The 13,471-nt window shown below is 53.1% G+C and overlaps 1 protein-coding gene across 1 annotated transcript in view; it reads right to left on the bottom strand.

Annotated features, from left to right (window-relative positions):
• The window catches only part of PAX1 (paired box 1), a 47,583-nt gene extending 39,884 nt beyond the window's left edge, over positions 1-7,699 (bottom strand). The window contains exons 1-3 of the mRNA XM_075706735.1: positions 7,537-7,699; positions 4,145-4,214; positions 3,840-3,985 (exon numbers count right to left, since the gene is read on the bottom strand). Of these exons, the coding sequence (XP_075562850.1) occupies positions 3,840-3,985; positions 4,145-4,214; positions 7,537-7,699 (379 nt within the window). The remainder of the gene's footprint in view (positions 1-3,839; positions 3,986-4,144; positions 4,215-7,536) is intronic.
• Positions 7,700-13,471: the final 5,772 nt, after the last annotated feature.

The following is a 13,471-nucleotide window of genomic DNA, read 5'->3' as shown; positions in this document are numbered from 1 at the left end:
ACAAGCAGAGGTTTTGCAGAAAACCAATTCTCTTTCAACAAGAAAATATATATGTTTTGGTTGGAAAAGTTCTCTCCACACAGAATTTCAGCAGGCTACGTTGGAATTTTCACCTCGGGGCAGACAAGCGGTTGGGATGATGTGAAACGCAGCAAAGGGGGATGAGTGGAAAAGCAGGCTAAGCCACGGCAGAATAATCTTTTGGCATATCCACTGGGACTCTCTTCTCTCCGACACCAGCATAAACACACTTCACATAATGCTATTCTCAGCCAGAAGATTATCGGTGCACTCGCGCAGGCATAAAGAGGAGGTCTGCTCCGCAATGAGACACCTTGAACAAACAGCACGCTGAACCCTAACCTCCGCCGGCACAGCGCGCCGAGGATTGCTGAAGGCAGGTCAGCACCGCTCCCGCTGCCACCCGCACCGCTTCAACACAAAAGTTACGGCTCTGGCTTACTACTGAGCCAGCCAGCGGGAAAACATTTACACCAGCGAGCGTGAAAACAAGCTGCACCCGTACAAGGCATGTCGGTGCGACAGGAGTTACGTTATTGTGGCCATTTTGGTCAAAAAAAAAAGTGTTCTCCAAATCAAAATTGTTATAGCACTACAAAAGTAACACCTAGAACATATACCTGTTTATAGGGGGCAAGAATGAAATCAAAGGCTGCTACCTTTGCCTTGCAGAAAGCTGTTGAGATGCTGGAATTAAACCCAAACAATCTCCCAGACAGTAAAACAGTATCTTCAGTTATTAAGGAAGAATATAGCTTTATAAAGCCTGTATTGTGCAACAGGGCACTGGGGCTAGGAGACAGTCAGAGCTGGTGGTAGGAGATTCACGCCATTTCACGGACCCCGTATAGCTACTCCCAGAGCAGTTACACACCTACTAGAGGGAAAAATTTAAGCGTGCAGTAATTAAGAGGCAGCAGGACTGCTATTGGTTTCCCTCTGTCTAAATGAGTGGGTTCCTGGTTGCATGCATGGTCCCCTCCCTCCCACCTCCGAGCCCCCGCCGCCCCCCCTTTCCCCACCGCCTTCCCAGCGGCGGGGACTTGCGGGGAATGTGTCAAAGCACATTTCAGAGTAATATGGCTGGAGAGCCGCATTCAGATCAGCGTGTTGTAATGTGTCTGACAACATTATATTCTGATCCAGCTCTTCACGTAACCTTCAATTTATTTCTAAGCCCCTGTGTTTATTTAACCGAATCTGTCTCCCGTCGTTTGGAGCAGTAGCACTCAACCTTTAAACAGCCCAAGAGCCACTTCAGCCTCGAACAGATGCAGAGAGCTCCCGAGTCAGGGAGTCACAAAAGAGCCCGGCGCATTGTGCCGCAGGCGCCGAGGCGCACCGAGCCCCGTATTATTCATCGTGCCGGCGCCGGCACCTCGGCAGAGGTTGCGAACCGCCCGGCTTTGCTCAGCGCTCGGGGAGGGAGTGGGAGTCTCAAGGCTGGGCAGTGCCAGCGGAGCAGCAGGCGAGGGTGGGCTCCAGCACAGCGGGAGCCGGGCAGGGAGGTGCGGGACCTCTGCGGCTGGAGGGCTGTAAGATTGGGGCTTCGATGCGGTGCCGCGGATCTCTCCTGCAGCCTTGGAGAGCTGACCCTTAGCGTTTCAGCACGCTAGCCACCCATCTTTCGCACGGTTACAGCTCGGGGTGCACGGGTGACCATCAGCAGCTGCCGGCCCTGGGGTGCCAGCACCAACCCACAGGCAGCTTTCGCAGAGGTGAGCCGCGGTATCACCGTCTCTAACAAAGATCACGGCTTGCGCAATTATTTGTGAGCATCATCGCATCCGTGCAACACTCATCTCAGGAAAGGCTCCCTTTCCCCAAGGCTCTCCTCCTACCACCCAATACTTCCCAGCTACAAGAGGCACCCAAGTCACACGCCGGACTGGTCCCGGGTGGGAGCAGCCCCGAGCGCGATGCCATGGCCGCACCGATGCCCCGACATCCAGCAGTTCCCCCCACCCCACTGAGGCACCCACCCCGCCGGCAGCTACCCCTCGGCAGCAGCAGCGCCCGTGTCAGCACCCGGGCACAACCCATCAGCATCTCAGTCATTTGCTGCTACATTCCCTCAAAGCACAGAGTCACCAAGAGACCCCAAGAAGCTGGGAACCCTCCCCAGGTGCTTTGCAAAGCCAGGGGCTTCGGGCACCGGGATCAGCCCTTCCTTTGGCAGGGGCTGGGGAGGGGACAGAAAAACTTTGGCAGCGACGAATCCATCTGCCCCTGTCTGTGCACTTGTCACCTGCAGAACAAAACCCCGACGGTTTCCTATTGCTTTCTCTTTCAATTCACCAGAGTTTTGTGCTGGCTTTGGGTTCACCACGTATCATTTAGAAACCTAATGCAACTTACAGGAAAAAAAACCTTGGCTTGCTTTTCTGTTTACTGTTCCCAAGCATAATGAAAATGTTAAAATGCTAAGTCACTTGACACCTGCCACCCCGGTAATGCACTTGCTTTACTTATTTTGTAGTTACAAGAGTTGGTGAATATATTTAAAGCTCTTCAATTCACTTAAGTTGAGAAAGACGTGCTGCATATTCAATGAAATGCCACAGTTGTGACATGTTCCATATCCTCCACTGTGTTAAGTCTCTTCATTTATTCTTTTACAGACAGTCACAGAATTTATTCTGTTATGAATAAAATTATCTCTGATGTCCTTCAGAAAATAATGTAGGGCTTTTGACTGAATGCAGAAAGTTCAAGGAAAATATTCCAGGTGTCCAGGACATGAAGAACAAGTCATTGAACCTCTTTCATCGAGCTGTCAACTCTTCCTCCGGCTCGTGTGCTGCACCCCTGGTTCCAGACAGGCTTCTGCCTTCGTGAATAATGATTAACAGCACCGAAGCCTTTAGTCTGCTGAATGCCAGCCCCGTGCACCAGAGTGATGTGGGCTGCTGCTTAAAAAAAAAATAAAATAATGCCCGTGGCCCAAATTCTCCTCTGGTACCACCAAAGCAAGTTACCCAGTGAAACCACGGGGATTTGTAACAATGAAGAAACCATTTCTGTTACCCTGCTGCACACGACAGCTAACATTTTGCACTAAAATAGTGCTTTGGGTTGGCTCGTTTCTTCTAAATCTTTTCAAGAGGCAGCCTGAGCTTCCTGGCCGCAGGTGGGAGTCAGCCACATTGCAGCTTCACCCGATGTACCGCCTGCCTTTAGCTCTGGTTTGCTTTTTCTGCTGGCACCAAATGAAGCACCCCGGGAAGCAGACATGGGGGAGGCATCCCGAGGCTGGGAGCAAACTCCCAGGAAGAAGAGGGAGTGGGAGCAGGATAGCAAGGGGAAGGCTGCCGGCTCGGCACGCCACGCTGATTGCCGTTCAGTTGGTCAGGTAGCGCGCAGCAGGCGAGCAATTTGCTCACGCAAGCCTGTTTCTCCTGAGACAGTGACCACACCACGTACGGTACCTGCCCAGGGAGGCTGGGATGCGGGGATGGGGCGGGAAGCAAACGGCCAGGCTCCCCGAGGACTATAGCCCCCGAGCTGCGAGCGTGGTCACCCGAAATGCAGGTATTGCAAGTGGGAAGAGGCCGGTTTTGGGTAGCTGTGCTGCAGTCAGCAGCTCTGAGCCCCGCAAACACTAGCACAAGTGACTCAAGGCAAGCCTCGACTGGTGACTGTGCAGAGGGCGAGGGAAGTAATGCTTTTCCTTGGGTTTCTTGGGGTTTTTTTGTTTGGTTTTTGGATTTTTTTTTTTAAAAGTAAGGATCCTGATCCTGCTGATGAGTTTGGTGACAGCCAGGAGGGCAGAGAAACCCCTTTGAACAAGCACCTACATCCCCCCAGGGTGCCCGTACTAGGGATGCACTGGATGAAACAGCTCCTAAACGTCTTCAAGCTTGGACCACCAAGAAAAGCAACCCTTCCAAGTACATTTATGCTGATGCCGACAGACTTCCCTCCACCCACAGCTTCAGTTGAAGCCACCAGCAGCTTCAGCCTCCTGGAAGTCAGAGCAAGAGTGGCTGGAAAAATGGGAACCAAAGAGCCTGACTTTCAGACCTGGGATTTAGAAGCACCAACCATTTTTTGCTACTGCCTGAGGCATCCCCTTTCCCAGAGAGCTCCTGCTTTATCCACTTGAAATCATGTACTTTCCTACCTGAGGTCACAAATCCCATGGTGCTTCCAATTGTTTAACATGACCGTGTACTTGTGTCTTTTGTAAAAATCTGAGCAAAAGTAACCCAAGCGAAAGTTGGTCATTGTATTAATTTGGAATAAGGATACAGAGATGCTCTCTGAGCAGCAGAATAAAGATGGGGATATGGACTCATTTTTCTGTGCCTCACAATGTAATTTCTTCCTCTATTGTCAGCATCATTGTTGATCCTGAAATTATAGTGTCTGAGGAGTTATTCAACAGGAGTTGTTCGACATGAAAAAAAGAGTCTCAGAAAATAACTGCAACGAGAACATTTAAATAAACCCAGAGATTACAGAGGCAAAATACAAAAGTGACTCCAAGAAGCTCATTTTGTTTCATTCCACTACATTTGAGTGTTATCTGAGAGCGGGAGGAAAAAAATCCCAAATTGGTTAGGTACGCTGAGAAAAAGCCCAGGCATCTCTCTACCTGCATCACAGCCTATTAATTACCCTCAGATTATAATGTGGGTCAGGCATTCAGCATCCAGCTAAACCTCTAGTCAAAAGCTTTATCAGCTTGCCTGCATCTCTGCTCCATGGAAGAGCTTGGTTTTTGCAGAGGACTAGAGTAGAATTCCTCTTGTATAGCTCAGAGTGGTAGGGTTTGGGTTTTTTTTTTTTCCTCCCCTTTTTTCCAATTAATCTCCTCCTTTTTAAGGCCTGCCTGCTGATTTTTCTCTGTACACATAGCAGTACAGTCGGACATCGTTCCCAGTTTCCCCTACACCCCCAAATAGTTGCAGCAAATGGATTCAGTAAGCCGTGGAGACGAAGCCGGGCTTACCAATGCTGCTCTCCTCCCAGCAAAGCCAAGCATCCAGCACCTCCACCCACCCAGCAAGGAGCATTTTAAAGGCACCCAATTTTCTGAAGAACCCCTAAACCAAAGTCCCCAATCTGGCCAATTTCTACCCAACAGCAGTTTCGCTCCTCTCTGTCTCTCGCTTAAATCAGGGTTTTCTGAGACTGCAGAATACCTTCCAGTCTGCCGTGGGGGAGGAAATCAGACTGCTGCTATTGGTGTGAATAATATTTTTGTGATAAGTAAATCTTTTAGGTTTACTTCCAATTATTTTTTTTTTTAAACAACAGGATCTTATCTTAAAAAGAATCAACATTTCTCTGCCTTTGAAGAGCAGAACCCTCCTGATATTCATTACTTGACTCAGCTGTTCACTCAGGTCTTTTCCTTTGATGAAAAACTTTGGTTTACAGACAGTATTTAGCATCCTGATTAGTACATAATGTGACCTACTATTGGAATAAATGGAATAAAATCTCATAAGCGAAAGAGTTTACTTAGTTGCACTAAGAGGGGAAAAAAGAAAACCAAACCCTTGAGAATCACTATCTAAAATAACTACTTTAAAAAAAAGGGGGGGAATCAGGGGGAAAACAACCAAAATGGGCACTTTCTCCTTCCCACCTTGCTTCACAGAAAAGGAGGATCACATCACAACTTATCACCTGCCTAAGACCTGCCAGCCAGTGGCTTGTCCTACTTCTTCCTGGGCTTGAAGTCCCAGATACTTAAGTCTTACACAGGGAAAAAGTGCAAATCAATGAAGGCATCTCTACAGCAAGAAAGTCGGGGTTACGCCAAGGAGAAGGACCGATCGATATATTTTTTAATTATTACTGTGGCAAGGCTCTGACTAGCAATAGCTCCGGCAATGCTATGAGTTTCAACGTGTGTATAAACAATAACCATGCAGCACCTTAAGCCTGAGCATCCAGGGGAAGCAGCACAAGTTCACCACGCCACTCAACTCCAGCAGCTCGGTGTTTGCAATTCCGAAACGTGACCCCACGGACCAGGCAGCAGCAGCCGCAACGGCTCAGGCAGCCCAGCCGAGCAGGCAGGGGAAACACTAGTGTCTTGTTAGCCAGGTTTTAGCAGGAAAACAGACTCAGTGTAAGCTGACTTTGGTGCAAGAGCTCCCCAGGATTGCTTTATGGCCCCCAAGGAAGCATGTAGGGGCACAAGAAAAATATTTATCCATAAAGATCAAGAACATCAAACAGACTGCCCAGCACACACCACCTACCTCCACAGGCACAGCCCCCACCTCACTGAGCCACCTTAGCTACTGGGACATCCTTGTGGAAGGGAGCAGCGAATATCTGGGATTACACATTAGCCAGAGCAGCCACGCCAAGGTCCCCACTAATAGGAACGGTTACGAGACAGAAGGAAAAAGCAGTTGGTCACACTGTTAATGTGTAACGCTCGTGCCACCTTTACCTTGCCTTCTGCTTGCCTGCTTTTGGGTGTCAGCATCTGCCAGAAGCCCCAGGGAGAGAGCAGCCCAGGCAGCAAAGCCTAAGCAAGCCCCCAGGCAGGGCTTATGTACCTCTCAGGGTGGGGTGGGTGGGCAGAGGGCAGGGCAGGTGGCGAGGGAGGGGTGGGTGGCCTCGTTTGGCACCTGGCCGAGCCCTGCGTGCAAGGGGGACCCTTGCCCAGGGTTCAGGAGGGGCCTTGATGAGGGAAACCTGGTGAAGTTTGCTCTCATGAAAGGTCCCTCAGGTGCTCTTCTCAAGATGCTCCTGACTGTGCAAACTCCTGCCGGGGCTGTCGTAGACCTCGGAGCCCCCTCTCTCCCTCGTCCTGCTGTTTGCAGACCCTCCCGCTCCCCGTCCTCTCCCCAGATCAGCTTTCCTAGTGCTGGGGGCTTCAAGGTGCATGGCTGGAGGGAGCAGGCTTCATCCGTCCCCCCGTCGGGGCAGCCCCCACAAGAGCTGCACTGTTCCGCTGGGGACAGAGCTCGACTTTTCTTATCACTCAATTTGTATCCTGTTTCCACGGAAACGAAAGAAACCGGGCAGTAAGCTCCCTCCCAACCCAACTTTGAACAACCCTTGCAGTATTCTCTGTCACGCTGTCACTCTGGATGTGTCACGTTTTTCCCAGGGAAGTCCTTGAAGCACATGGTGCTGTTGACCTGCTCCGGCCGGGGTTTCGCCGCTGCACGCCAGCGTGCCGAGCGCTGTACGTGCCCGGGAAGGTCGGCAGTCAGTGCTTCCACTGTCACTGAGGTTTTGCGTAGGGAAGCCCTGGTACCATCATTAGTGCTGGGCAAGTTTGGCTGAAAAGTGATGAAAACGGATCAAAAATGAGCTAAGCAGCACTTTATTTCGGCTCCTGGATCTCCCAGAGTAGCCCTGTAGCCAGCGAGTCCCATCTCCATCAGCGTATTGGAGATGATACTAGGTCAAATCCTCCATGGGCACTTCTTGGGAAGTCACCGAATCAGGTGATGCCACCCATGGTAAGACACCAGCCGCTCCTGCAAGGTCTCCTTTGATGCCAGCCAGCACCGCAACCCACGTCAGCAGCATCCCCACCGACAGCCTCCCTGATCCCTACTGACAGTGATGCCGCAGCCGCGCTCCCGTCCGCTCCCGGCGCGCAGGGGTCCGGGCGCCTGGAGATGGACAAGTGATTGATGGGGCGCCTGCGATACGCCACGATGCGCTCCTTATCTGTTGCTTCCCAGTTGGTTCCCATGTCGCTCGCGGGGTTTACGGCATCAATGTCACTTTTTTTCCCTTGGATTTCACTTTTTTTAAACCACACGCCCCGGTGAATCTGTTTCATCTTCAGCATTAGTAAATTCGGGCAAACTACTCCGGGCAAGACCCATCTTTCCCCACTGTCCATGGGAAACGGGTGAGTTTGAGGAGATGGCTACCTATTTTTAATGGCAGGTCCACTGAAAGCTAAATCTATCTAAAGCATCTTCCACAGGAATTCTTAGTCAAACGTCGCAATGGCAAGTGTCATCCAAAAACTTGGCTGCACGTAGAAAGACCAAGGGTAGCTATGGAAAAAGAGAAGCGGATGGACAGGCTTTGTTAAGAGGGGAGAATAAAATCAGTCTGTGTGGGGACGTTATGGACACCACCGGGAGACCCTTCCCTCTCCCCCTTTTTGGGCTGACAGCTCCTCCTCGCCATGGACGTGGAGCTTCACTTGAAAATGCTGGGAAACTTCCCCCCCTGCATGTGCTGTGAACAGCCCTGGCTTTGCCAGGCAGGTGAGACCACCAGCACAAGCCAGCAGCATCCCCAGGGAGTCCCCAGAGCTTGTGCAAAACTGCCGACATTACGGGACCCCCTCTGCTCCCCGCCAGCCCCCCAGCACAGCGTCTCCCATGGCCAAGGGCTGGTGTCTGAGCACAGACATCGCGACTTGAGCTTGCTGTGTCCCCACCAGCCCCCCCAGCCCAGCCGCTGCACCTCACCAGCTCCCACCAACACTCCAACGCTCCTCCCCATTGCAGCCCCCGGGAAAAAATAAAATAAGAAGAGAAAAGATGGATGCCCACTTCCAAATCAAACCTGGCTGAAAGAGGCCATTCACATCTACGTCTCCATAGGCTTCTTCTTTCCCCTCCCCTCTTCCAGCCAGCCAAGACACTATGAACAGGAGCCAGCGTGAGCCCCTGGCCCGGCCAGCGGGCTTTGCCATTGCCAGATTGCGCTGTGTGCTCAAACCCGCCAGGACAACCCGCGGCCATCTGTTAATCCCAGGTGTGTACACGCCGCGGCTCTGCCAGCAGAGATAGTCTTCTGGCTCCTCAAACACACCGGTCGCCCGATTCGGTGTGCGTGGGGGTTGTTAAAGCAGCGTGCGGGTGTGCTCCCCCAGCCCCTCTCCCATCTCCTCCGTCACTGTCCCCAGCACCAAAGGCTTAGGTGGTGAAGAGGTTGTCTTTTTTATTCATTATAAAAAACATGGAACAAGGGGCAACGCAGTCCAGACTTCACAGAAACTGTTCCTGCTCTTCACCGAAACTTGACGCGTCCTGACACGCGGTGCCATATGAGCACCTTCCCCAAGCTCTCCTCCTCTCCAGGGCAGAAGGTCCTTCTGGTCATTTTGAATTCCTTCACATTTGTGAAAGGAGTGGGCTTGTGTGTATGACAAGTGGAAATATATTCCTTCAGCCAGGGAAATTTTGGGTTTATTTCACCCTACCTGATCCACCCTGAGCATCCCAAGCCCAGGCACCAACGCTTAACGTTTCCCTTTGATTTGCAACAAAAGATTTGTCCCCAGATTTAAGACCTCTTGGGAATGCTCGGGCTCATGTCTGCCCCATCTTGTGCAGCCAGCCCAGGCTCCGGATCTGGTCTTAAACTGGCACAGACGCCTACGCTACCACAGCCCGAAGTTCAGCTCCTGAGAAGGGGTCTCCCCGGAGCCCGTGCTTGCATGACAGCAGCCCACGCATCTTCAGCCCCCCTTGGCCGTATCCGAGGCTTCCCCTCCGTGTACCATCGGACCAGCCCCTGGACAAGCCAAAGCAACAGGGGCTGGCTCAGAAACGCTGGGAACGGGCCCACAGGAGCACAAGCGCATCCTGCGTGTTGTGCCCGTGTCATGCCCCGACTGCGTCAACCCAGCCTCCAGACATTGCTTCCCGGGGGCACTGGGGATCGTGCACATGAAACGTTGGAAGGGGGTTATTGAGGGCCAAGGTAGCCTGAGCTGGCTCAAAATCAGCTCCAGCAGTAGCCCAGGGTTGTCACTTTGAGCGATGAGCAGGAGGAGGGCAGGCAGCTCCGCCACCCCCTGCAGCTGGAAGAGCCTGCTGAGAAGTTGGCTAAGCCTTGAAATGGGAAAAGCCCTTTCCCCTCCTCTGGGGCACACGGAGACTCAACTCCCAGTCCCGTCCTGAGCCGGGGGCACAAAGAGGTGCCAGGGGACTCTGCACGAGAGAAGTTGAGGCTGCGACTGCGGGTACTTGGAAAGAACCATCCTGTAACAAGGTGGAGCCCACCCAACCTCCCCAAACTGAGGTCCAGACTGCCCACCCTGCACACCCACCTCTCCGAGAGACGCTGCGCAGGATATTTTAGCAGCAGGGTTTTCCACTCTTGCCTCTTTGAGATGGGCAGTGTGTGGGGTGTTGGGAGGGAGGGCGGTGGGGATGGATGGGGGAAGCAGACATCTGCTGTCCCACAGAGCTGCTGAAGGACCAGGAGATGGGGAGGCTGCCAGACCACGGGGGAGGGCTGAGCAGCAGCTTAGCAGTGCCTCAGTGTCATTTATCCTCTCCCTGGAGCTGGGAGGGATCCGGCAGCTCTTCCCAATGCGTCCTCATGGTTTGAGAGACCAGCCTTCTCCAACAAAACCATTACAATTATCGGGGCTGTTTAAGCAAGAGAAAACAAACCCGCATAGAAAAGGTGTCCCGACCTCTGCTCCTCCACTTTTTTCCATACAATCATACAATAGAATCACAGAATCGTTCAGGTTGGAAAAGCCCTTTAAGCTCATCCAGTCCAACCATTAACCTAACACTGCCAAGTCCACCACTAAACCAATTAAGGGGAGAGTAGCAATTTCGTGTTTCCTGGCTTGGCGGCTGGATGATTTTTTAATGAAAGTAAAACTAGGAATCACTAAGGTTGGAAGGACCTCTAAGATCATCAGTCCAACCGTCAACCCAACACCCCCATGCCCACTAAACCATGTCCCAAAGTGCCACGTCTGCCCATTTTTTGAACACAGGCAACACCTCCTGATGATCCTACGAACAAAGAAATATCTAAAAAACCTCCCCCACCTGTGAAACATGCCCCCCGATAAAACCTCCCAGCCTGTTTTTACTCACCAATAAAGCCTTCATTTCCACGGCTGAGTGAAACGAGGCCGCGCGGGATTGGCGTGGAAATCTGCACCGTCGGCTTCTCTCTCCTTCCCAGGGCCCAGCAGTTTGGCTTTCAGCAGTTCGAGGGGATGACTCGAAAGGTTTGCTTTCAGTAATGAATACAAAATGGTTTTATTAATAAAATAATAATCGCATATTTTGCAACACAGTCTGAGAGACAGCTTGTCGCTGTCACAGGGGATATCAGGAGCCCATCAGGCGCTGCTCTGCCCCTGGAATGCTGTCAGTAGCTCCCGTGTCACCAGCATCGGGCTGGGGCTGAGCCGTCCCTTGCCCGGAGGTTTGCTGCCAGTGACGGGGCAGCAGCCTGGAGCCCAGGCTCGAATTGGGCTCCTGAAGGGGCAGCTCGCTGCTCCTGTAGCTATGGACCATCCTCCTCCTCTCCCCACCTCCAGCCCCATCTCCTCATCCAGCTGCTCCCTCCTCAGGTCCCAGGTTGCTCCCTTTGACCCTCCCTCACCTGCCCCAAATCCAGCTGTTGCACCCTTGCCTTTCTCCCACGCTCCTCCTCCTCCTCCTCCTGCTGTGCTGGGTGGATGTCAGGGAGGCAGGAGCCGCAGCCCGGGAGGTGGTGGGACCCTCTCCCGCAACCCGGCAGGTGGTGGGACCCTCTCCCGCAGCCCGGCAGGTGGTGGGACCCTCTCCCGCAACCCGGCAGGTGGTGGGACCCTCTCCTGCAGCCCAGCAGGTGGTGGGACCCTCTCCCGCAGCCCGGAAGGCGGTGGGACCCTCTCCCGCAGCCCGGAAGGTGGTGGGACCCTCTCCCGCAACCCGGGAGGTGGTGGGACCCTCTCCCGCAGCCCAGGGCGCAGCAGGCTCTGCCGCAGGGTGACCTGCACGTGCCGTGCACCCAGAGCTCGCACCTCTTATACAGGTTTATAACAAATATATAGAAGTGCAAGCTCGCACCTCTTACACAGGTTTATAACCAAATATATAGAAGTGCAAGCTCAGGTCCCGCTGCGCAGCTTTACCTGGGCATGTAGTAAGACACATCCAGGCTGAACTTCTTGTCACAAAAGCTGAAGACTTTACAGGTATGTAAATAAAGAAGTGACTATTTACATTTGTATTTTCATGTGGGCAATGGGATTTTTTTTTTTTCCCCCCTAATTTCACTCCCTTGATCAGCAATCTGGGCACTTCTCTAGCCAAACAAAACAAGCTTGGCAAAGTTATTAATTGCTCAGAACAAGATCTTTATTGATTAGTGTAAGGATCGATCACCTTATCTGCAGGCAGCTCTGTTAGAGCTCTGTTAGAGCTGCCTGTGACTGGGGTATTTAGCTAAGAGATATCTGTCCTGGGCCCTGGGGAGTTTCACAGAGGAGTCCAAGGTCTCTCCAGTGCTTTTAAAAGTACGGTGGGTGGCGGGGAGAATTCAGGGGAGGTGAGATGGGGAAGGGCCCCTGTGACCTTCCCTCCAGCCCCAGCAGTCACCAGGGACACCCCTTCAAGGGGACTTTGTGCGTCGTCCTGGGGAGATGTGGGCAGGGGAGGGAGCTTTCCTGAAAACGGGAAGCCTCCGGGCTTACGCCGTTTGCAGACCCCGGGGTTACGGCGAGGCAGCACAACCTTTTGCTGCGTGGGGTTTGACTCCCGGGGAGCTGCCCTGGCTTCAGCCGGGCCCGGCGGTGTGGGTGGCTCCTGGGGGTGGGCAGCGGCCACGGGGCTCACCTTGCAGCGGGGCTGCGCTGGCGGTGTTTTCCTAAGCCGCAGCATAAGAAGGGAGATGGACTACCAGGCTGGGATGCCCAGAAAGCCCTTCGGGCCAGCTGTAACCCCCGTATATTTCTGCCTGCATTCGCACCAGGTCGTACCTTTTGCAGGTGCCTCTTGCAACCGGGTCCCACCTTGCATCCCCAGCTTCAGGAAAGTCGGACAGCTCCACGCTCCCCCCTGCAACTCCATCGCCTTTTCTTCGCCTCCCCTTTAAAAAAAATCTACATAAATAAATAAAATTACAATTTTTTTTTTTTAAAAAAAAGGAAAACCAAAAAGGGGCAGGGGAGGGGGGCTGCAGCTGGAGCCGTCTCTGGCAAGCCAGCTCTAATCTCTCGCAAACCCCCGCTATCAAAGCTTGGATCAGCATATCTAATGTAAACGAGCTTTCACACATAAATAACGTGCCACATCTGGCTATTTGGTTTTTATAGCGTCTTAGCTACCGAGCGATTTATAGAGGGCGAGCTTGTTAAAGAGCAGCCCGGGCTGGGCCGGGGGAAGTTGCGGGCTGCCCCGGGGCGGAGCGGGCCGGGAGGTGCGAAGCAGCGAGGTGGGAGCGGTGGGCGAGGGAGGATTTGGGCAGCGCCCGGGGCCGGGGGGGTGGGGGGAGTCGGAGTCCCCGCGCCGGCAGAAAGCGGCTGCTCCGCATCTTTGGGGAAGGGGGGCCGGGGGGAGGGCTCTGCCCCCCGGGGGGGAAGAGGGGCCGGCTCAGCGGCAGGGCCGGGGCAGGCTTAAAAGAGCCATCCAGGAACCGGCGTGTTTGCGCTTATAACCAATTTATTACCGCCGAACATATGGCCAGTATTTCGCCTGGCGTCACCCGCCGGGGAGGAAAGCAAACAGAGCGCACGATGTAAAGCCGGAGGAAGGAGCGG

This window comes from Pelecanus crispus, chromosome 3 (assembly GCF_030463565.1).
Source record: "Pelecanus crispus isolate bPelCri1 chromosome 3, bPelCri1.pri, whole genome shotgun sequence".
Classification (NCBI taxonomy): Eukaryota; Metazoa; Chordata; class Aves; order Pelecaniformes; family Pelecanidae; genus Pelecanus; species Pelecanus crispus.
This window is presented reverse-complemented; position numbering and strand designations above follow the sequence as displayed.